This window comes from Anolis carolinensis, unplaced genomic scaffold (assembly GCF_035594765.1).
Source record: "Anolis carolinensis isolate JA03-04 unplaced genomic scaffold, rAnoCar3.1.pri scaffold_7, whole genome shotgun sequence".
NCBI lineage: Eukaryota > Metazoa > Chordata > Lepidosauria > Squamata > Dactyloidae > Anolis > Anolis carolinensis.
The window spans coordinates 9,554,268-9,578,674 of NW_026943818.1; the positions used below are offsets into that span (position 1 = coordinate 9,554,268).

General features: G+C 45.0%; 1 protein-coding gene across 3 annotated transcripts in view; it reads right to left on the reverse strand.

The window, feature by feature from the left end:
* The window catches only part of mvb12b (multivesicular body subunit 12B), a 101,559-nt gene extending 80,525 nt beyond the window's left edge, over positions 1–21,034 (reverse strand). The window contains exon 1 of one of the 3 annotated variants that reach the window (XM_062959847.1): positions 21,012–21,034. Coding sequence is in view for 1 of the 3 variants with exons in the window: in XM_062959846.1 (XP_062815916.1) it covers positions 10,315–10,410 (96 nt within the window). In the remaining 2 variants the exon portion in view is untranslated. Of the gene's footprint in view, positions 1–10,314; positions 10,649–21,011 lie in introns of those variants that run through there. The other 2 variants (XM_062959848.1, XM_062959846.1) reach the window with 2 other exon arrangements.
* Between the last annotated feature and the right edge of the window lie 3,373 nt (positions 21,035–24,407).

Consider the following 24,407-nt stretch of genomic DNA (forward strand, 5'->3'; position numbering starts at 1 on the left):
TGATGATGATATAATGCATTATATGGCAGAAGAGATACAGACGTCCTCTGAACCAATATTGCAAGAAAACCCTGGGATACAATATGAGTTGGAAACAAAAGCACATGATAGCAACAAATAAAAAAGAAAGGTGGGGGTTTTTTTGGCCTGCTTGTAAATTTATCAACATTGTTACAAAATAGGAAGAAAGTGTATATAAATTGGAGATACATGATTGTGTATCAATGGGATTCCTTGCGATTCTTTACCTTAAACAACCTTTTAAAAACTCTTAGGGAAACCACGGTTTTCCTGGTGTTGCTCGAATGCAAGTCCTAGCATCCCTAATAATCACATCCAATAGAAAGGGATTATGAGTGTTTTGAGTCACATGCTGCAACCATTCAATCCTTCTTTTGTAAGTTGTCCCAAAGGCCCAGACTCTTTCACTATATTATTGTTGCTGTTTTTGAATTATTATTATTATTATTATTATTATTATGACACAGCAAACAAGATAGATATGCTGGATTTCGTATCACAAAATCACAAGTCGAACACTTCCCAAGTGTCTAGGACTGTGTGATGTATTATTATTATTATTATTATTATTATTATTACACAGCAAACAAGATAGATATGCTGGATTTCGTATCACAAAATCACAAGTCGAACACTTCCCAAGTGTCTAGGACTGTGTGATGTATTATTATTATTATTATTATTATCATTATTATTATTATTATTGTCCTGCTTCCCTCTCTTAAACGAGAATCAGTGTCAGCATACTTTGCAGAAAATTCCCAAAATGCCATGAGGAGAGGCAGATAAGAAATAAAATTATTATTGGGGTTGCTGTGAGTTCTAGGCTGTTCCAGAAGCATTCTCTCCTGACGTTTCGCCCACATCTATGGCAGGCATCCTCAGAGGTTGTGAGGTCTGTTGGAAACTAGAAAAGTGGGGGTTTATATATCTGTGGAATGATGTCCAGGGTGGGAGAAAGAACTCTTGTCTGTTGGAGGCCAGTGTGAATGTTGTAATTAATCACCTTGAGTAGCATTGAAAAGCCTTGCAGCTCCAAAGCCTGGCTGATTCCTGCCTTGGGGGGGGATTCTTTGTTTATTTATTTTATTTATTTCCAATATTTCTACCCCGCCCTTCTCCCCGAGGGGACTCAGGGCGGCTTACACAACTGGTAGGATCACTACCAGTACATCATAATACAATAAAATAAGAATAAAACAGTTAAAATAATTAAATAACATAATAAAATACAATATATAAGATTTAAAACAATGCAACACCAAATATATATACCAATCATCCATCAGACCTTGTGCAAAAGCCTTAATCCGATCCATGTCAATGCTAACTGAGTTCATTCATTAAACGCTTGCGCGCATAGCCAGGTCTTCAGCTTCTTCCTGAACCCCAAAAGGGATGGAGCCTGCCGGATGTCACTGGGGAGGGAGTTCCACAGCCGAGGGGCCGCCACCGAGAAGGCCCTGTCTCTCGTCCCCACCAGCCGTGCTTGTGAGGCCGGTGGGATCGAGAGCAGGGCCTCCCCGGATGATCTTAAGGTTCTCGTGGGCTCATAGGAGGAGATGCGTTCGGACAGGTAAATTGGACCAGAACCGTTTAGGGCTTTGTAGGTCAAAACCAGCACTTTGAATTGGGCTCGGTAGCATATTGGCAGCCAGTGGAGCTGGCTTAGCAGGGGGGTAGTACGCTCCCTGTAAGCCGCCCCAGTTATTAATCTGGCTGCCGCCCGTTGTACTAGCTGGAGCTTCCGGGCCGTCTTCAAAGGCAGCCCCACGTAGAGCGCGTTGCAGTAATCCAAACGAGCTGTAACCAGAGCGTGGACCACCGTGGCCAAGTCAGACCTCCCAAGGAACGGGCGCAGCTGGCGCACAAGGCGGAGTTGTGCGAAGGCTCTCCCGGCCACCGCTGAAACCTGAGGCTCCAGGCTCAGCGATGAGTCCAAGAGAACCCCCAGACTGCGAACCTGTGTCTTCAGGGGGAGTGCGACCCCGTCCAACACAGGCTGTAACCCTATTCCCCGTTCAGCCCTGCGACTGACCAGAAGGACCTCTGTCTTGTCTGGATTCAGTTTCAATTTGTTAGCCCTCATCCAGTCCGACACAGCGGCCAGACACCGGTTCAGGACCTGGACAGCCTCCTTAGTGACAGGTGGGAAGGAGTGACAGAGCTGGACATCATCTGCGTACAGATGACACCGGACCCCGAAACTCCGAATGATCTCTCCCAACGGCTTCATGTAGATGTTAAACAACATGGGGGACAGTACTGACCCCTGCGGGACCCCACAAGTCAACGGTTGTGGGGCCGAGCAGGCGTCCCCCAATGACACCATCTGGGACCGACCCTCCAGGAATGAGTGGAGCCACTGCAGAACAGTACCTCCAAGTCCCATTCCTGCGAGGCGTCCCAGAAGGATACCGTGATCGACGGTATCGAAGGCCGCTGAGAGGTCCAGCAGAACCAGCAGGGACACACTCCCCCTGTCCAGTTCCCGGCGTAGATCATCGACTAAGACGACCAAGGCTGTCTCGGTACCATGCCCCGGCCTGAAGCCAGACTGCGCCGGATCCAGAAAATCAGTGTCAACCAAGAATGCCTGGAGTTGCGCAGCCACCACACGTTCCAGGACCTTGCCCAAAAAGGGGAGATTGGAAATAGGCCGATAGCTGTCCAATTGAGTGGGATCTAGTGATGGCTTCTTCAACAGCGGTTTGATCACAGCCAATTTAAGGCTCGCTGGAACAATGCCTTCCCGAAGGGAGGCATTCACCACCACCTTCACCCACTCGGCCAATCCCCCTCTGGCTTCTCTCACCAGCCAGGATGGGCAGGGGTCTAGGATGCATGTGGTAGCCTTTGCCTCTCCAAGCACCTTGTCCACATCCTCGAGCTCAACCAATTGAAATGAATCCATCAAAATAGGACAAGCAGGAGCTCGTGTTACATCCTCGGAAGCTGCCATTAATATGGTGTCAAAGCTAGAGCGGATCAGAGCAACTTTGTCCGCAAAGAACTGAGCAAATGCTTCACAGCGGGCTGCCGAGTTGTCAGGGATCCCATCTTGAGAGATGGGATTCAACAAACCTCTAACAACTCGGAACAGCTCTGCCGGACGGTTCTTTGCGGACGCAATATTAGCTGCAAAGAAAACATTCTTAGCAGCATCTATTGCCGCGGCGTATGCCTTTAAATAAAGGCACAGCCGTGCTCGGTCTGGTTCGTTCTGCTTCAAACGCCACACGCGCTCTAGACCCCTCTTCTTTCGCTTCATCGCTGCCAACTCCTCGGTGAACCAAGGAGATGGTTTAGCTCGGGTACTCGAGAGGGGACGTTCCGGAGCAATCGTGTCTATTGCCCTAGTCGCCTCCTTGTTCCAGAGGGCAACCAGAGCATCGACAGGATCACCAACCGAGGCAGCGGGAAACTCCCCAAGAGCCGTCAGGAATCCATCCGGATCCATAAGCCTCCGGGGGCGGACCATTTTATTAGGTCCTCCACCCCTGCGGAGGTTGGGGGGCACAGCGAGTCTAAACCTGATCAGGTGATGGTCGGTCCATGGCAAAGGAGTGATGGTGAGCTCCTCCACACCACCACCTTCCTCCCATCCCTGGCAGAAAACCAAGTCAAGTGTGTGCCCTGCTCTGTGGGTGGGACCAGATACCAATTGGGACAGCCCCATGGTTGCCATGGTGGCCATGAAGTCCTGAGCTGCGCCAGTCAGGGTGGCCTCCGCATGGACATTGAAGTCCCCCAGCACAATAAGCCGCTGGGACTCCAACGCCAGGCCCGAGACCATCCCCGCTAGCTCAGGCAGGGAGACTGTAGTGCAGCGGGGTGGTCGGTACACTAGCAGAATCCCTAATCTGTCCCGGTCACCCACCCTCAGGTGGACACATTCAAACAAGGTTGACTGCGGGATGGGGCACCTGGTCAGGGGGATGGAATCCTTGTAGACCACTGCGACTCCGCCTCCCCTCCCTCCGGATCTTGGTTGGTGCTGCACGGAGTACCCAGGAGGACAGAGTTGGGTGAGATTAACCCCACCCGCCTCATCCAGCCAGGTCTCCGTTATGCACGCCAGGTCTGCCCGTTCATCCAGGATAAGATCCTGGATAATTGCGGTTTTTCCATTTGCAGACCTGGCGTTCAACAGCACCACCTTTAGTCCGAAGGGACCGCCAGCCCGGCTATCCAAATTTACCATATCAGGAGACCGTTTTAAATCTACAAGAAATCTCTCCCTAGGCCGAATTAATTTTGGTCTCCTTTTCCCGCATCTCCTCCTCCCCTGAATAACTTCAATGGGGGCTCCTCGGCTAGCGGACATCCCCCCTCCCTCTACATGGCCCCTCTCCCTCTTGTTGGGAGGTGTTAGCTTGCCCTGATTGTCTCATGCCTGGAATTCCCCTGGAATTTATTCCTGAAAATTATTATTACTATTATTATTATTATTACTCTTATGGTTAATCATCATGTTTTATTGTAACTGAGTAAATCTTTAAAAGCTTGTTAGGGATCCTTGGGCAGGGCCAAAGCTAATGGCATCTCAATGTTGGATACATGATTTGAGACCATCCAGCGGCACCGAGTTCCACATTTCATTTTTAAAAAAACATTAAAATGAGGCAAGTGTAAATGGTGCAATTGGCCACTGTGATTAGCACTGAATAGCCTTGCAGATTCAAAGCCTGGCTGATTCCTGCCTGGGGGAATCCTTCGTTTGGGAGGTGTTAGCTGGCCTTGATTGTCTCGTGCCTGGAATTCCCTTGGAATTTATTCCTCAAAACTATCATTACAGTATTATTATGTTTATTGTATCTGAGTAAATCTTTAAAAGCTTGTTAGAGATCCTTTGGCAGGGCCAAAGAGGCATAAACTAGAGACATGCGAATGTTGGATACATGATTTGCGACCATCCATCAGCACTGAGTTCCACAATTCATTTTTTAAAAAGCATTAAAATGAGGCAAGTGTGAATGGTGCAATTGACCACTGTGATTAGCACTGAATAGCCTTGCAGATTCAAAGCCTGGCTGATTCCTGCCTGGGAGAATCCTTCGATTGGGAGGTGTTAGCTGGCCCTGATTGTCTCGTGCCTGGAATTCCCCTGGAATTTATTCCTCAAAACTATCATTATTATTATTATTATTATTATTATTATTATTATTATTATTTTTATTGTATCTGAGTAAATCTTTAAAAGCTTGTTAGAGATCCTTTGACAGGGCCAAAGAGGCATAAACTAGAGACATGTGAATGTTGGATACATGATTTGCGACCATCCAGTTAAAATCTGATAATTTGTATTTTATAGGCAGTGTGGAAGAGGCCTAAGTGAGGCCTAACCTTGCCTGTCCCCTGGGTGAGTGGGTTGCTAGGAGACCAAGTGGGCAGAGCTTAGCCTTCTAACTGGCAACAATTGGATAAAAACAATTATTCCTCTCCCTCTAATTAGGACTTTATTTTTCTTTTCTTTTTGTTGTATCAACCTAGAGGCATGGATGATGGGTTGTGTTGTCAATTTTCGAGGTTGTGGGGTGTTTATTTTGTTGTTTTGGCGGCCGCCAGGATTCCATTACTCTTTTATATATATAGATTATTATTTCAAGCCATCCATAAGTAGCGAGTTCCACATTTCATTTTTAAAAACATTATTCCAAGCTATCCAGTAGCAGGGAGTTCCAAAGGCTGAGATGCAAATATGTATGTATATCTATATTATATATGACACCTTTGAAGCATGTGGATACTTGCTCCCTCTTCCTTCTACAAGAATAGAATTCCAGCTACTTCATTTGTGAAATCCAACACAAAGAATGACTCACGCCAATTGATAGCGGAGCGTCGGAGACCGCATCCTACCCAAACTGCCAGCCAAGGAGATGGGAAAGGTTTTGACGTAGGATTTTGAAATTGAGGGCGAGGGGATGACGTGCAAGCAAGGTGCAATTGGAAATTATAGCTCCATAGCAATCTGTACGCACCGCAGGTGGAAAAGAGGTCTAGTGCTTTGATGCTTTTTTGGGGGCCCAAACTGGGTCACAGAAACCAAAAAACATGACATTTTTGTGCCCAATTGAAATGCCAAGTTTCTACTGAATGGTAAAAGGGAGGAACCAGGAAAATATTCATTTCTGTGCCCAATAGAAACAGGCTTCTACTGTCCAATAATGGGGATGAGCTTCCCCTCCCCAATATTGTTTGGACAGGAGACAAAGCCATTCCGTTGTTAGGGATCCCTGCCAAAGAAAAGAATCCCCACCAAGGCCCATTCTCCAAACAAGGGAAGCTGCCCACACAATGAAAGGAAGAGGAGGTTCCCCCCTCTGCACTGAAACGAAATGGAAAATAATAAACTGGGTCCCAATTTGACCAGGCTGGGGGGTTCATAGAGGGGAAAGGAACCCACTGGGGAAAAGGAGAGAAGCTAAGGGAGATGGGGCTTTTGGAGAGGTAGAAGCTAAGGAATATGAGGCCTTTTGGAGAGGTAGAAGCTAAGGAATATGGGGCCTTTCGGAGAGGTAGAAGCTAAGGAATATGGGGCTTTTTGGAGAGGTAGAAGCTAAGGAATATGGGGCCTTTCGGAGAGGTAGAAGCTAAGGAATATGGGGCCTTTCGGAGAGGTAGAAGCTAAGGAATATGGGGTTTTTCGGAGGTAGAAGCTAAGGAATATGGGGCTTTTTGGAGAGGTAGAAGCTAAGGAATATGGGGCCTTTCGGAGAGGTAGAAGCTAAGGAATATGGGGCCTTTCGGAGAGGTAGAAGCTAAGGAATATGGGGTTTTTCGGAGGTAGAAGCTAAGGAATATGGGGCTTTTCGAGACGTATAAGCTAAGGAATATAGGGATTTTCGGAGAGGTAGAAGCTAAGGAATATGGGGCTTTTTGGAAAGGTAGAAGCTAAGGAATATGGGCTTTTTGGAGAGGTAGAAGCTAAGGAATAGGGGGCTTTTTGGAGAGGTAGAAGCTAAGGAATATGGGGCTTTTTGGAGAGGCAGAAGCTAAGGAATATGGGCTTTTTGGAGAGGTAGAAGCTAAGGAATATGGGTCTTTTTGGAGAGGTAGAAGCTAAGGAATATGGGTCTTTTTGGAGAGGTAGAAGCTAAGGAATATGGGTCTTTTTGGAGAGGTAGAAGCTAAGGAATATGGGGCTTTTTGGAGAGGTAGAAGCTAAGGAATAGGGGGCTTTTCGGAAAGGTAGAAGCTAAGGAATATGGGGCTTTTTGGAGAGGTAGAAGCTAAGGAATAGGGGGCTTTTTGGAGAGGTAGAAGCTAAGGAATATGGGGCTTTTTGGAGAGGCAGAAGCTAAGGAATATGGGTCTTTTTGGAGAGGTAGAAGCTAAGGAATAGGGGGCTTTTTGGAGAGGTAGAAGCTAAGGAATATGGGGCTTTTTGGAGAGGTAGAAGCTAAGGAATATGGGTCTTTTTGGAAAGGTAGAAGCTAAGGAATATGGGTCTTTTTGGAGAGGTAGAAGCTAAGGAATATGGGTCTTTTTGGAGAGGTAGAAGCTAAGGAATATGGGTCTTTTTGGAGAGGTAGAAGCTAAGGAATATGGGTCTTTTTGGAGAGGTAGAAGCTAAGGAATATGGGGCTTTTGGAGAGGTAGAAGCTAAGGAATATGGGGCTTTTTGGAGAGGTAGAAGCTAAGGAATATGGGGCTTTTGGAGAGGTAGCAGCTAAGGAATAGGGGGCTTTTTGGAGAGGTAGAAGCTAAGGAATATGGGGCTTTTTGGAGAGGTAGAAGCTAAGGAATAGGGGGCTTTTTGGAGAGGTAGAAGCTAAGGAATAGGGGGCTTTTCGGAGAAGTAGAAGGTAAGGATAGTCTGGAATACAGGAAAGGAGATTTCCCCTCAGCATGAGGAAGAACTTCCTAACTGTAAGGGCCCTTCCACACAGCACTATATCCCAGAATATCAAGGCAGAAATATCTGCTGGGTTATCTGAGTCCACACTTAGCTAACGTGGGATTTTCTGCCTTGATATTCTGGGATATAGGGCTGTGTGGAAGGGCCCTGAGAAGAGCTGTTCACCAGTGGAATTCTTTGCTCTGGAGTGTGGTGGAGGCTCCTTCTTTGGAAGCTTTTAAACAGGAGCAGGTTAGCCATCTGTCAGGGGGGCTTTGAATGTGATTTTCCTGCTTCTCGGCAGAGGGTTGGACTGGAGGGCCCATGAGGTCTCTTCCAACTCTAGGATTCTATGATATTCTATGATAGTCAGGAAGCAGCCAGGCTTTGAAGCTGCAAGGCCATTCAATGCTAATCAAGGTGACCAATTGCAACATGCACACTTGCCTCCAACAGAAAAGAGTTGTTTCTCCCACCTTGGACATCCCCACTTGCCAAGTTTCCAGCATACCAAACAACCTTGGAGGATGCCTGACGTAGATGTGGGCGAAACGTCAGGAGAGAATGCTTCTGGAACATGGACAGACAGCCTGGAAAACTCAAAGCAACCCATAGGGCTTTTGTTGAAGAGGAGGGGAGAAACAAGGCCAAAGGAAGGTTGGAGAGGTGGAAGAAGCCAAGCCAAAGTGGTTTGTGGTTGTTTTTACAGTAGTCTCACTTATCCAACACTCACTTATCCAACGTTCTGGATTATCCAACACATTTTTGTAGTCAATGTTTTCAATATATCGTGATATTTTAGTGCTAAATTCATAAATACAGTAATTACTACATAGCATTACTGCGTATTGAACTACTTTTTCTGCCAAATTTGTTGTCTAACATGATGTTTTGGTGCTTCCTTTGTAAAATCATAACCTAATTTGATATTTAATAGGCTTTTCCTTAATGCCTCCTTATTATCCAACATATTTTCTTATCCAACATTCTTCCGGCCGGTTTATGTTGGATAAGTGAGACTCTACTGTATATGAGAGAGGAAGGAAAACCAAAACCAAGCACTTTTTGGAGATATAAGGCCCTTTCATACAGTCATATAACCCAGAATATTGAGGCGGATAATCCACAATATCTGCTTTGAACTGGAATATTTGAGGCCCCTTCCACACAGCTATCTAAAATCCACATTGAACTGGGCTATATGGCAGCATGGACTCAGATAACCCAGTTCAAAGCAGATATTGTGGGATATTCTGCCTTGATATTCTGGGTTGTATGGCTATGTCGAAGGGCCCTATGTCTCCAAAAACTCACAACCTCTGAGGATGTCTGCCATAGATGTGGGCAAAATGTCAGGAGAGAATGCTTCTGGAACATGGCAACACAGCCTGGAAACTCACAGCAAACCCAGTGATTCTGGCCATGAGTTTCCAACAGACCTCACAAGCTCTGGGGATGCCTGTCATAGATGTGGGCGAAACATCAGGAGAAATTATTTCTGGAACATGGCCATACAGACTGGAAAACATACAGCAACCCTCTCCAAAAAGTGCTTGGTTTTGGTTTTCTCTTCTTTCTCATCAAAACAACCCCAAAACCACTTTGGCTTGGCTTCTTCCACCTCTCCAACCTCCCCTTGGCTTTGTTTCTCCCCTCCTCCCCAACAAAAGCCCTATGGCTATGTGGAAAGGCCCTAATGAATATGGGACTGGGTTGTTGTATGTTTTCTGGGATGTATGTTTTCTGGATTTTTTTTTTTGGGGAGAGGGTAAAAGAAGCCAGACCAAAGGAGGGAGCAGGTTGGAGAGATAGAAGAAGAAGCCAAGATGTTTTTGGAGAGAAGAAGCCATGCTTATAGTTTCAATAGAAAGAATTGTGTTTGGGGTGGGAAGGTAGAAGCAGCCTTTTAGTAGAGGTCTTGGGAGAAGCTAGGCCAAGATATTTTTGGAGACTTTGGAGGTCTAAGGATGGGTGGAAGGAAGAAGGGGTTTTTGGAGACTTTGGAGGCCTAAGGAAATTGGGAATGGGTGGAAGGAAGAAGGGGCTTTTGGAGACTTTGGAGGCCTAAGGAAATTGGGAATGGGTGGAAGGAAGAAGGGGCTTTTGGAGACTTTGGAGGCCTAAGGAAATTGGGGATGGGTGGAAGGAAGAAGGGGCTTTTGGAGACTTTGGAGGTCTAAGGAAATTGGGAATGGGTGGAAGGAAGAAGGGGTTTTTGGAGACTTTGGAGGTCTAAGGAAATTGGGAATGGGTGGAAGGAAGAAGGGGCTTTTGGAGAGAGTCGTGGCCTTTCTTTTGGAGAGGTTTAGGAGAAGCCAGGCCAAGGCCACCCAAGAAGAAGGAGAGAGCTCAGGCCCCAAACCCAGCAAAGGAAGGAATGAAGGAAGGGGGTTCTGGGCCAAAGCGTTGCCACTAGTCCTCCTTCTCCAAGGCTCCGGGGGAGACTTAACTGTTGCCCGGGGCGCAGACGGAGCAGGAGGCGGCGTTGTCGTTGTCTTCGGCTGCTGGTCCCGGCTCCCCCGCTTCAAGCAGAAGCAGCTTCTCATTGCCCGGCGGCGGGGAGGCAGAAGCAGCGGGAGGAGGAGGAAGAGGAAGAGGAATAGGAGGAAGGCGAGGCGATGGCGGTCCTTACCGGAGCCGGGCCCCTTCCCGGAGCCTTATCAGGAGCCCAGGCCGCCGGCTGGGGCCATGGAAAGGCGGAGGGAGGCGGCCCAGCCGAGCCTGACGCCGCCTCCGAAGAGCAGCTGCTCCTGCTCCCGAGGAGGAGGAGGAGAAGCCGAGGAGAAAGAACACAGAGCCCCCTGCCTCTCGGAGACCGCACTGCCGCCGCTTCCTTTCCTCTCCCTGCCTCCCCTCCACCAACCGGAGACGAGAGGCGCACCAAAGAAGGGCGACTTTGGAGAGGGATCCGTTGCGCTCAGGGCGCAACTGGGAAAGATCCCCTTGGAGACGCACTCCTGGCTCCCAGGGAAAGTCCTTTTGGAGAGATCGGTTCTTCCTCCAGGGTGCACCAAGAAGGACCCTTTTGGAGACACCTCGTTTGCGCCCAGGGCGCACCAAACAAGGGGGAATTTGGAGACACACTTTTTGTGCCAAGGACGCATCAAAGAAGGGTCCCTTGGAGAGATAGGCTCTACCTCCAGGAGTCACTAAAAGGGACCCTTTTGGAGATCTCAGTTGCACCCAGGTGCACCAGAGAATGGGGAGTTTGGAGACATAACTTTTGTGCCAAAAACGTTTCAAAGAACGGTCACTTGGAGAGATAGGCTCTGCCTCCAAAGAAGGGTCCCTTGGAGAGATAGGCTCTGCCTCCAGGACTCAATGCCTTTTGTAGATCTCAGTTGCACCCAGGATGCGGCAGAGAAAGGGGTATTTGGAGACACAACTTTTGTGCCAAAAATGTTTCAAAGAACGGTCACTTGGAGAGATAGGCTCTGCCTCCAAAGAAGGGTCCCTTGGAGAGAGAGATAGGCTCTGCCTCCAGGACTCACTAAAAGTGACCCTTTTGTAGATCTCAGTTGCACCCAGGTGCACCAGAGAATGGGGAGTTTGGAGACATAACTTTTGTGCCAAAAATGTTTCAAAGAACGGTCACTTGGAGAGATAGGCTCTGCCTCCAAAGAAGGGTCCCTTGGAGAGAGAGATAGGCTCTGCCTCCAGGACTCACTAAAAGTGACCCTTTTGTAGATCTCAGTTGCACCCAGGTGCACCAGAGAATGGGGAGTTTGGAGACATAACTTTTGTGCCAAAAATGTTTCAAAGAACGGTCACTTGGAGAGATAGGCTCTGCCTCCAAAGAAGGGTCACTTGGAGAGATAGGCCCTTTTGTGACCCTTTTGTAGATCTCATTTGCACCCACGGTGCACCAGAGAATGGGGAGTTTGGAGACATAACTTTTGTGTCAAGGACGCATAAAAGAAGGGCCCCTTGGAGAGATAGGCTTTGACTCCAGGACTCACTAAGAGGGACCCTTTTGTAGATCTCAGTTGCACCCAGGGTGCACCAGAGAATGGGGAGTTTGGAGACATAACTTTTGTGCCAAGGACGCATCAAGGAAGGATCCCTTGGAGAGATAGGCTCTGCCTCCAGGACTCACTAAGAGGGACCCTTTTGGAGATCTCAGTTGCACCCAGGGTGCACCAGAGAATGGGGAGTTTGGAGACATAACTTTTGTGCTAAGGACACATCAGAGAAGGGTCACTTGGAGAGATAGGGGTTGTCTCCAGGACTCACTAAAAGGGACTCTTTTGGAGATCTCAGTTGCGCCCAGGGCGCACCAGAGAATGGGGAGTTTGGAGACACAACTTTTGTGCCAAGGATGCATCAAAGAAGGGTTCCTTGGAGAGATAGGCTCTGCTTCCAGGGCGCACTAAGAGGGACCCTTTTGGAGATTTCAGTTGCACCCAGGGCGCACCAAAGAATGGGGAGTTTGGAGACACAACTTTTGTGCCAAGGACGCATCAGAGAAGGGTCCCTTGGAGAGATAGGCTTTGACTCCAGGGCGCACTAAGAGGGACCCTTTTGGAAACATCTCAGTTGCACCCAGGGTGCACCAGAGAAGGGGGACTTTGGAGACACACCTTTTGTGCCAAGGGCGCATCAAAGAAGGCCCCTTGGAGAGATAGGCTCTGCCTCCAGGATGCACTAAAAGGGACCCTTTTGGAAACATCTCAGTTGTGCCTAGGGTGCACCAGAGAAGGGAGAATTTGGAGAGGTGCTCTTTGCAACCAGGGTTCATGTTAGAAAAGCCCCTTGGAGATGTATTCCTTGTGTTCAGGATGCACTGGAAAGAGCCCTCTTGCTCCTAGGATGGACCAGAGAAGGGGGAATTTGGAGAGGTACCTTTAGTGCCAAGGATGCATCAGAAAGGGTCACTTGGAAAGATAGCCTCTGCCTCCAGGGCACACTGAGAGGGACCCTTTTGGAAACATCTCAGTTGTGCCTAGGGTGCAACAGAGAAAGAGGAATTTGGAAACACACCTTTTGTGCCAAGGACGCATCAAAGAAGGGTCCCTTGGAAAGAGGCCTCTTGCTCCTAGGGCCCACCACAGAAGGGCAAATTGCACAACCTTATGCATTTTGTAAAAATAAAATGGTGGGTACCCAAGCTAGTAAGTATATAGCAATGTTGTAACCCATTTCAATCTGTGAGGAGAGAGGATTAAGAAATAAAATAAAATAATAATAATAATAATAATAATAATAATAATTAAAAAAGCACAGTAGACAAAAAACCAGTACAAGAAAACTGCACTACAAACTAGAGCTGACAGCTGGCACAACAAAACATTGCATGGAAAGTTCCTTGACAAAATTGAAGGAAAAGCTGATAAGGAGAAGACCTGGCTCTGGCTCATGAATGGGACCCTGAAGAAGGAGACAGAAGGCCTGATCCTTGCAGCCCAGGAGCAAGACATCAGGACAAAGGCAACTAAGGCCAAGATCGAAAAATCAGCTGATGACCCAAAATGCAGACTGTGCAAGGAAACCGACGAAACCATTGATCATATCCTCAGCTGCTGTAAGAAAATTGCACAGACAGACTATAAACAGAGGCACAACTATGTGGCCCAAATGATTCATTGGAACTTATGCCTCAAGTACCACCTTCCAGCAGCAAAGAACTGGTGGGATCACAAACCTGCAAAAGTCTTGGAAAATGAGCACGTAAAGATACTGTGGGACTTCCGAATCCAGACTGACAAAGTTCTGGAACACAACACACCAGACATCACAGTTGTGGAAAAGAAAAAGGTTTGTATCATTGATGTTGCCATCCCAGGTGACAGTCGCATTGACGAAAAACAACAGGAAAAACTCAGCCGCTATCAGGGCCTCAAGACTGAACTTCAAAGACTTTGGCAGAAACCAGTGCAGGTGGTCCCAGTGGTGATGGGCACACTGGGTGCCATGCCAAAAGATCTCAGCCGGCATTTGGAAACAATAGACATTGACAAAATCATGATCTGCCAACTGCAAAAGGCCACCCTACTGGGATCTGCACGCATCATCTGAAAATGCATCACACAGTCCTAGACACTTGGGAAGTGTTCGGCTTGTGATTTTTGTATACGAAATCCAGCATATCTATTTTGTTTGCTGTGTCATAATAAAATTATTATTGTTATTATTATCAACACAACGACGTTGTATGGCACAGCAAACAAGATAGATATGCTGGATTTCGTTCTGGCGACTAAACACCAATTAGGCATTTCCTTGGGAAGCAACGGTGATTTCTCTACCACCAGATCTTATTGAAACGGGGAATTGATAAAAAATATTATTACACTAAATGCTGCTTCGGTAACAGTGCGTCCGTGCGGTGCCACCTTGACGTGGTGGGGGGGCTTAGCTGCTCCAATGATGACTGAGGGCTGTGCTGGCGGTAGTGTAACTACCGGCAGGTCCAACCAAGCCAGAGAGGCCTCAGCTGAGGAGCACAACCAAGAGCACCTAACCCATTAGCATTATGGAGAATCAAACCCAAACGAAGTCTATACTGGCTCGGTCGTCGCCCAGGATAAAAAGGACCGCGGTGGATGCTGCTGATTCTGGACATCCATCGACAAGTGGGCTACGGAATCATCAAAACCCAAATGAACAGTCACAGAAGCGGCAAAAATATACAATGCCAGAAAACCGCACAATTATTGTTATTATTATTATTATTATTATTATTATTATTATTATTATTATTATATGTGAGTTGTAGGTCATCCACATCCTTATGCATTTTGTAAAATAAAAAAACTGCAGGCAACACTGAGTACCCAAGTTAGTAATAAATATAATTATGATGATACAGAATCTCCAGTCCTCAAATTGGTAAGGAGCCATATCACCAGTTCACTTCAGCCATGCATCTGGGTCCTTATGCGCCCAGCTATTCTGTAATAGCTCACAGTCTCTGAATCTGGTACCAGATATTGCATTTTCCTTCACTTCTGCATCTAGAAATTATGCAAAGTACATTCCTTTCCCCTCCTTTTTTTTTCTTACTTCCTCTGGCGTGGAGAGCAATTCCAAGGCAACAGTGCTGGTGGATGGCAGTAAGGGATATGCGCGCCATGCATAATAGATGCCCCCGGTGCCCTATTAACAAATGGAGGGAGATTTCTCACCCCGGATGGAGGGGAAGGGGGAAACTGGCATGCATTCTGGACCATTAATGCTCCCCCACGGATGCACTGTTACCGAAGCAGCATTTAGTGTAATAATATTTTTTATCAATTCCCCGTTTCAATAAGATCTGGTGGTAGAGAAATCGCCGTTGCTTCCCAAGGAAATGCCTAATTGGTGTTTAGTCGCCAGAAATCATCACTAGGCATATTGCAAACATATGGTTGGCCTTCCCCTCCTCTTCTCCCTTTTGTCAATTAGATACTCGGTCCTCAATGAGCTCTGTTACTGCTTTTGGTGCCATTGCCTCATAGGGACTAGTTGCTTGGCACCCTCATGGCATTGAGTTTGATGGAAACGGAGCTCACAGAAAAAAGGCATTGCCTGCAGCTTTATCCTGGGCCAGAAGAGGGAGCTGTTGCTCTCTGCTGCCATCATCAGAAGTGGACAAGAGCCGGTACTACAACTCAAGTCCATCTAGTGCAGTGGTTCTGCCAATCCCAGTTATAAACTATTAGAGAAATCTGTGAATAGTCAAGACTCTAAATATTCTATTTGGTTTACCCTAGAATCTCACCAGATATATAATGTTCTAGATTTTATCAGTTGGCCCTGACTAGGCACATCACATCAGTGGATGAATTATGAGTCAACATAAAAACCAATTCCATTGATTTGATGTTTGTTTTGTTTTAGACTAACAAAAAGCTCATTTGTGCCATAATTGTCTCATGTCAACCTTATGGAAATTTGTGACTTTCAATTTGAGTTGGATACTTAGAATTCTTCAGTCTACTCCTTTGAATCACAAGCAAACGTAAGACATCAAGAAATGGTGAAATCCTAGAATTTTGTAGAACAAAGCCATTAGTATGAGTAGGAACCAATGGACTATCCTTGGGTGATATTTATAGGCCATTAATTTGTTAGATAGATATAGCAAAACATTTGTAATAATGGAAAACATACTCTTTGATGAACGTGTGATATATTGATAGCACTTGGGCTATGACTGTGAATACAATGATGCAATTGGTATTTATTGAGTCATACCCATGTCAGTGTTATTGCATTGGCCAGTGTTTCTTACTGGTGACCTATCGGCAGGCTATATAAGGAGGATGAAATAATCCATCTTTCTCTCTCCTGTGGGCCTCAGTGTGAGTATATTCTGTATATGGCTATCTGATGACTCTGATTGTTTGCAAGTACAAGGAAAGTGGATCCTCGTATCCTATTTGTACATTTTGTATATATTTCAACTGTGAAGATTAAAGCCTTCACATATTTTGGATGAAAACCTGAATCCTAAAACAATGTGTATAAGGTCAGATGCTGGCTGTTGAACTCTGCTGTTAGACGGGTGAAGCACATGTGTTGGATGTGAAAGGACTCTGCTGTATTTTTACTTGCTTCTAGGACACTTGCTATCCAGCTTGCAATGATCTAAGGAGATTGTGATTTGGAAACTATAAATCGCTTCACGTACCAGCAAATTCCACGACATAATTGTATTAACAAAATTATACTATCACTAGCTGTGCCTGGCCACGCGTTGCTGTGGCGTTGTCTGGTGGTGTTGGTGAGAAATAGTTGAGGTAGTGGTGGTTGGGCAGAGCTTAGCCCTCTAACTGGCAGCAATTGGATAAAAACAATTATTGCTCTCCCTCTAATTTGGACTTTATGTTTCTTTTCTTTTTGTTGTATTAACCTAGAGCCGTCGATGATGGGTTGTGTTGTCAAATTTCGAGGTTGGGGGGCATGTAGTTTTGTTGTTTTGTTCGCTGCCCTGATGCCATCACTCTTTTATATATATAGATGCTGAGAACTTGTTATATAGTGATTCTGTGTACAGTACTGCTGCCGCAGAATTTGTTTATTTCATACAAATCAATTATATGTTAAAGAATTTTTGGAATTCCATGATGATGAATGTCTGGTGTCTGCTGAGGTGTCTGCACTGCCCATTTAATGCAGTTTGAAGCTAGCTTCAACAAACACCCACAAAAGTATGAGAAAGAAAGTCCTTAATGTGCATCAGTGCTGTGTGGTTTGTGTAATCACTATCCAGCCCTCAAAACTGGTTCCAGGATTTCCTATGTAATTATCTGCACAGGAAAACCACTTTTTTCAATAAGGACTTAAAATTGCATTAAATTGTCAGTGTAGATACCCCTATGATGGTTCTATAGAGAGCAAAGTTACTTAAAATGAATAAAGACCCTTCTTGCTATTAATAGAGTGGAGCCTTCGGTGGCGTAGTGGACTAAAGCCTCGTGACTTGAAGGTTGGGTTGCTGACCTGAAGGCTGCCAGGTTCGAATCCCACCTGGGGAGAGCGCGGATGAGCTCCCTCTATCAGCTCCAGCTCCCATGCGGGGACATGAGAGAAGCCTCCCACAAGGATGGTAAAACATCCGGGCGTCCCCTGGGCAACGTCCTTGCAGACGGCCAATTCTCTCACTCCAGAAGCAACTCCGGTTGCTCCTGACACGAAAAAAAAGTGGTTCTCAACTACCCTGTTTACCTGAAAATAAGACATCTCCAAAAAATAAGACCTAGTGGAGGCTTTGCTGAATTGCTAAATATAAGGCCTCCCCTGAAAGTAAGACCTAGCAAAGTTTTTGTTTGGAAGCATGCCCGGTGCCCGCCAAACAAAACACCATAGGATTGGTAAATGTACATAATAATCATAACCATAATCATAATTTTATTTTTATACCCCGCCTCCATCTCCCCAGAGGGACTTGGGGCGTCTTACATACCAGTTGTATATGGAAATAATGGTAGTAACAAGAAATTCTTGACAGGAGTCACAGTTTGTCTGGTTTAGTTATATTGGTTTGTGATGACAACTACAGTACAGTATAGAATCAATGTTCAATGTTTTTGTTCAATAATGATTATGAATTCTTCTTCATGGAAAAATAAGACATCCCCTGAAAATAAGACCTAGCGCATCTTTGGGAGTAAAAAATAATATAAGACACTGTCTTATTTTCGGGGAAACACGGTAGGTATTTTTCAAGTGTAGGCGAACAGAATTTTGGCACCCCCCCCCCCCATCACTGAAAAATAAAAGTGTTGGATAAGCGAAAATATTCATAATATTATATTGTAATACGATATAATACTAATAATACAATATAATAATATTAATTATATATTACACTAGCTTTGCCTGGCCACGCGTTGCTGTGGCTTATGCTTTCAGAGTGTTGCTCTTTATTTACTGTCCTGATTTTAGAGATTATATTGTTCTGTATTATTATTAATCGCTTTGAATGCGATTTCCTGCTTCTTGGCAGAATGGGGTTGGACTGGATGGCCCATGAGGTCTCTTCCAACTCTACTATTCTATGATTCTATATCACAGTAATTATTACATATTATATTGATAATCTTATATTATCTGCTTAGAACTGGATTATATGAGGCCCTTTCTTCACAGCTGTATAAAATGCACACTGAAGTGGATTATATGGCAGTGTGGAGTCCAGATAATCCAGTTCAAAGCAGATAATATAAGATTATAAATGGGTGATATAGCTGTGTGGAAGGGCCTTGAGTCTACACTGCCATATAATCCAGTGCAAATTAGATAATCTGTGGAAGAGGCTGAGGCCTAAGTCTGCCTGTCCCCTGGGCTGAGTGGGTTGCTAGGAGACCAAGTGGGCAGAGATTAGTCCTCTAACTGGCAATAATTGGATAAAAACAATTATTCCTTTCCCTCTAATTAGGACTTTATTTTTCTTTTCTTTTTGTTGTATCAACCTAGAGGCGTGGATGATGGGTTGTGTTGTCAAGTTTCGAGGTTGGAGGACCTGTAGTTTTGTTGTTTTGTTGGTCGCCGTGATGCCATCACTCTTTTATATATATAGATTTTACATGTAATATTACTAATAATATTACAATATATTGCTACAGTACAATATAGTAATTTTATTGCCAGTATTGTACTATGCGAATATAATATTGTATGTACATTTAATTTGTAAACCGCTCTGAGTCCCCTTCGGGTTGAGAAGGGCGACATATAAATGTAGCAAATAAATAAATGTTGGATAATAAGGAGGGATTAAGGAAAAGCCTATTGAACATCAAATTACATTAAGATTTTACAAATTAAGCACCAAAACACCATGTTTTACAACAAATCAACAGAAAAAGCAGTGCCCGAAGCGACCGCTTAATTCGCCTCATTGTTGGACCGGCTCTGTTCTCAACCTTCGTAATGCCGAGACCCCTTAATACAGTTCCTCATGTTTCATTCACTGGACCAAATTTGGCACAAATACCCGATACATCCAAATTTGAATACTGGTGGGGTTGTAGTTGCTGGGATTTATAGTTCACCTACAATCAAAGCGCATTCTGAACTCCACCAACAATGGAACTGAACCAAACTTGGCACACAGAACTCTATTGACCAACAGAAAATACTGGAAGGGTTTGGTGGGCATTGACCTTGAGTTTTGGAGATGTAGTTCACCTCCATCCAGAGAGCATTGTGGACTCCAAACAATGATAGATCTGGACCAGACTTGCCATGAATACTCAATATGCTCAAATGTAAACACTGGTGGAGTTTGGGGAAAATAGACCTTGACATTCGGGAGTTGTAGTTGCGGGGATGTATAGTTCACCTACAATCAAAGTGCCCCTTGAATCCCACCAATGATAGAATTGGGCCAAGCTTCCCACATAGAAACCCCATGACCAACAGAAAATACTGGTCTTTGGTGACCCCTCTGAACCCTCCTCTGGACCCCCCAGGGGTCCCGACCCCCAGGTTGAGAAACACTGATCTATTGCCATTTTTACCATTCTACGCTAGAGCCAGCCTTCCATGTCTATGGATTCTGTATCATTGGTTCAACGATCGACAGCTTGAAACTATATTTTAAAAATAAAAAAAGCAATTCTTGATTTTGCCATTTTATATGAGATGCCTTTTTCTTACACCATTGTATATAACGGGATTGGAGCATCTATGCATTTAGGTATCTCCTGGAACGAAACCTTAGCCCATTATAACTTCATAGAAATGTAGTATTGGAGGAGATCACAAGAGACTTTCAAATATTGTTTTTGATCATTTTTATGCTTATGTTTTATTGCATTTTTGTATGTTCTATGTGGTATTGAATGCTTACGATTAAACTGCCCTAAGTCCCTTTCAGGAGATAGAGCAGTATATAAATAAAGTTTTGTTGTTGTTGATGATGATGTCTAGAAGGCCTAAATGTTTTTGTTGAAGGCTTTCATGACCACAATCACTGGGTTGCTGTGGGTTTTCTGGGCTGTATGGCCATGTTCCAGAAGCCTTCTCTCATGACGTTTCGCCCACATCTATGGCAGGCATCCTCAGAGGTGACCTCACAACCTCTGAGGATGCCTGCCATAGATGTGGGCAAAACGTCAAGAGAGAATGCTTCTGGAACATGGACATACAGCAGGGAAAACTCACAGCAACACAAATGTTTTTGTTTGCTTCAATAATAATAATAATAATAATAATAATAATAATAATAATAACAACAACAACAACAACAACAACAACACCAGACCTCACAGTTGTGGAAAAGAAAAAGGTTTGTATCATTGATGTTGCCATCCCAGGTGACAGTCGCATTGACGAAGAACAAGAAAAACAACAGGAAAAACTCAGCTGCTATCAGGACCTCAAGATTGAACTTCAAAGACTCTGGCAGAAACCAGTGCAGGTGGTCCCGGTGGTGATGGGCACACTGGGTGCCGTGCCAAAAGATCTCAGCCAGCATTTGGAAACAATAGACATTGACAAAATCACAATCTGCCAACTGCAAAAGGCCACCCTGCTGGGATCTGCACGCATCATCCGAAAATACATCACACAGTCCTAGACACTTGGGAAGTGTTCGACTTATGATTTTGTGATACAAAATCCAGCATATCTATCTTGTTTGCTGTATCATAATAAAATAATAATAATAATAATAATAATAATAATAATAATAATAATAATAATGTGTTCCCTCACTTACCGCGGGGGTTACGTTCCAGGACCACCCAGAAAAAGTGAAAATCCGCAAAGTAGGAACGCTATATTTGGCGAAAACAAAGCTGCTTCAGCCTCCTTTTCTCTCCTGGGCTTTTCCTTAGGAAGGAAGTAGAAAGAGGGATTTATAATATTATTTTATGATTTATAATATTATTTTAGTGTCTATTAAAAATCCGAGAAACAGCGAGTCCGCGAAAAGCAAACTGCGAAGTAGTGAGGGAACACGGTAATAATAATAATAATTTTATTTTTGTATGCCACCTCCATCTCCCCGAAAGGACTCGGAGAAGCCCAATCAGATCACAACATCATAAAATAAACAATTTAAAAACACAACCAAAACAGAATAGTTTAAAACTAGCTGTGCCCGGCCATGTGTTGCTGTGGCGAAGTATAGTGGTATGGGAAATAAAGTATTGAGGAATTGGTGGTAGTTATGGTAAAGGGTAAAGGTTTTCTCCTGACATTAGTCCAGTTGTGTCCAACTGCACACTGAAGTGGATTATATGGCAGTGTGGAGTCAAGATAATCCAGTTCAAAGCAGATAATATAAGATTATAAATTAGTTATATAGCTGTGTGGAAGGGCCTTGCATCTACACTGCCATATAATCCAGTTCAAATCTGATAATCTGTATTTTATAGGCAGTGTGGAAGAGGCCTAAGTGAGGCCTAACTCTGCCTGTCCCCTGGGCTGCAAGGGTTGCTAGGAAACCAGGTAGGCGGAGCTTAGCCTTTTAACTGGCAGCAACTGGATAAAAAACAATTATTCCTCTCCCTCTAATTAGGACTTTATTTTTCTTTTCTTTTTGTTATATGAACGTAGAGGCATGGATGAGGGGTTGTGCTGCCAAGTTTAGTGTTTCTGGGATGTGTAGTTTTGTTGTTTTGTCCTAGGCCGAAATTTCATTACCCTTTTATATATATAGATAGCATAAAACTATACAGTGTCTTAAACAGAGCATTAGGGTGCCCGGACCTGATAGGCCCATTTCTGATGTTCGCGTTGTTGATTCAAATGATGTTAAAGGTATTGCCATATACACTTTCACACCGACAACTTCCATTTCCAAATGGTTGCTCCCACCTCTGGTTGCTTGGCATTAAAAATGGGGGGGAAAAAGTCCAGAAAAACTTCACGCCTTCCTTGAAACGAAAGGCGAGCCACTGCAACATGTGCTCGGCTATTTATATATTAGGGCTCATAATATTTAAGTGCCGGCGCTATAAACTCCATAACAGGTTTTCCCTAACAGAATACCCACGGCTCATCAGACGCTAACAGCTGTTGGTGCAAACAAGGTTTAGAAACTGCTCAGAAATCCCTTCATGGAAATCAGCACAACGGTGCATTTGGGGAGAGCGGTGAAAGGGGTTGGAGAAGACTCCGGAGTTTCCAAATTGTTCCACATGAGACTCACAGATTACATTTCCAGACAAAGAGGGTACTTGGATACCAGGTCTCCAAACTATGTCTCCAAACTAAAAATCTGCAATTGGTTCCGCTTAATATTGCCGTTGGTTAGAAACACAATGGCACACTCCACTCCGTTGCAGATGTTCACTTTCAAGGTATATTGTAAGTCACTTTGAACTCCATCCGGGAGCAAAGCGGAAGATAAATCAAAATAAACAAATATATAAAATGGAAAGGGGGGGGACACTGAAGGCCCCCTCCGCGTCGGTTCGCCACGGGCCCGGCTGGACAGCCACGGAAGGCTGCCTCGGAAGGTTGCTATTTATCTAGCCCGCACCGAGTTGGCACTCACATCTGGCGCCTGGCACTTATTGCAATTATTTATGATTTCCAGCAAGATTTAAAAGCTCATCGCTGGCCTTGTAATGCAGTAACTGATTGCACGGCTAATGTAATTAAGAAAAGATTATGATGTCCACGTGGCACGGCAGATGGTGGCGCTCATTGCGAGGCGGCGGCAAGCGCACAACTGGCAGGCGGCGGCACAAGGGCAGCGAGGCACCGGCAGCTGGAGCACGCCTTTGCCGCCATCCATTTGGAAAGCGAGCGAGGGGAGGAGGAGAACGGGCCGCATCCATCCCCATCAAGCACTTAAAGAAGAGGAATCTCTACGTCCTCCAATGTGACTCTATGGTCATTTCCTACTGGGAGATAGAACCACATGGGTGGACCTAGAAATGCCTTTAGAAACATCTAGGTCCTCCAGTGAGATTTAATTACGAGGGCTGAATGAAAGTAATGCCTCCACTTTAGTAACTCCTCAACAAATGGCAGTCCTGGTCTGCGGCAGGTCCTGGCTTGTTCAGTAGACTCTTCTCTACTTTCCATTTGGCAGGAAGCCTTAGCATTGAACGGTTGTGTTGTTCAAGTGCGAAGTATGAAACCCTGCACAGACGGGGAAGCCTTAGCATTGAACAGTTGTGTTGTTCAAGTGCGAAGTATGAAACCCTGTGCAGATGGAGAAGCCTTAGCATTGAACGGTTGTGTTGTTCAAGTGCGAAGTATGAAACCCTGCACAAACGGGGAAGCCTTAGCATTGAACGGTTGTGTTGTTCAAGTGCGAAGTATGAAACCCTGCACAGACGGGGAAGCCTTAGTATTAAACGGTTGTGTTGTTAAAGTGCGAAGTATGAAACCCTGTGCAGATGGAGAAGCCTTAGCATTGAACGGTTGTGTTGTTAAAGTGCGAAGTATGGAACCCTGAGCAGACGGGGAAGTCTTAGCATTGAACGGTTGTGTTGTTAAAGTGCAAAGTATGGAACCCTGAGCAGACGGGGAAGCCTTAGCATTGAACGGTTGTGTTGTTAAAGTGCGAAGTACTTCCTTTCTCTGCCCTCCCCTTGGGGAGAATGACAGGGGGTGTGGCTTCCTCGTGGACCACGTCCCCATGTTATTTTCCTGCTGGGAGAGGGCAAAGGCCCCTCCCAGGGAATAACCCCAGTATTCCCTCCTCCGCTATTTTTGAATCTAAGCATAGTTTTACCTGTCTCAGGTGTGACAGGGTTATAATAGTAGGCATGTGGATACCTTAAAACACTCGCCAGTTCAAATGCTATGTTGTACCCAAATTTCAAATGGACATTACATTTTTATTTAATATAGATAAACATTTCTTGGGGCTTCACGATAAACTTTTGCTTCAAAAAGGGCTCCGTAGTTGAAAACATTTGACAATCTAGATCCTCCAGCATAATACTATGGTATGTTCCTGCTAGAAGTTGACCATAAGATTTGCATTGGAAGAGCTATAAATGCTAGAGAGGTGCTCCCTGTAGTCATTTTCCAGGTCCGCCAATATGATTCTCTGGCCATGCTTCCACTTGAAGTTCAAAGATATGAATTAATAAACCACTTTTTAAAAAACCTGTGAAATTTGAGGTGCCTATAATTTACCAATCTTGAA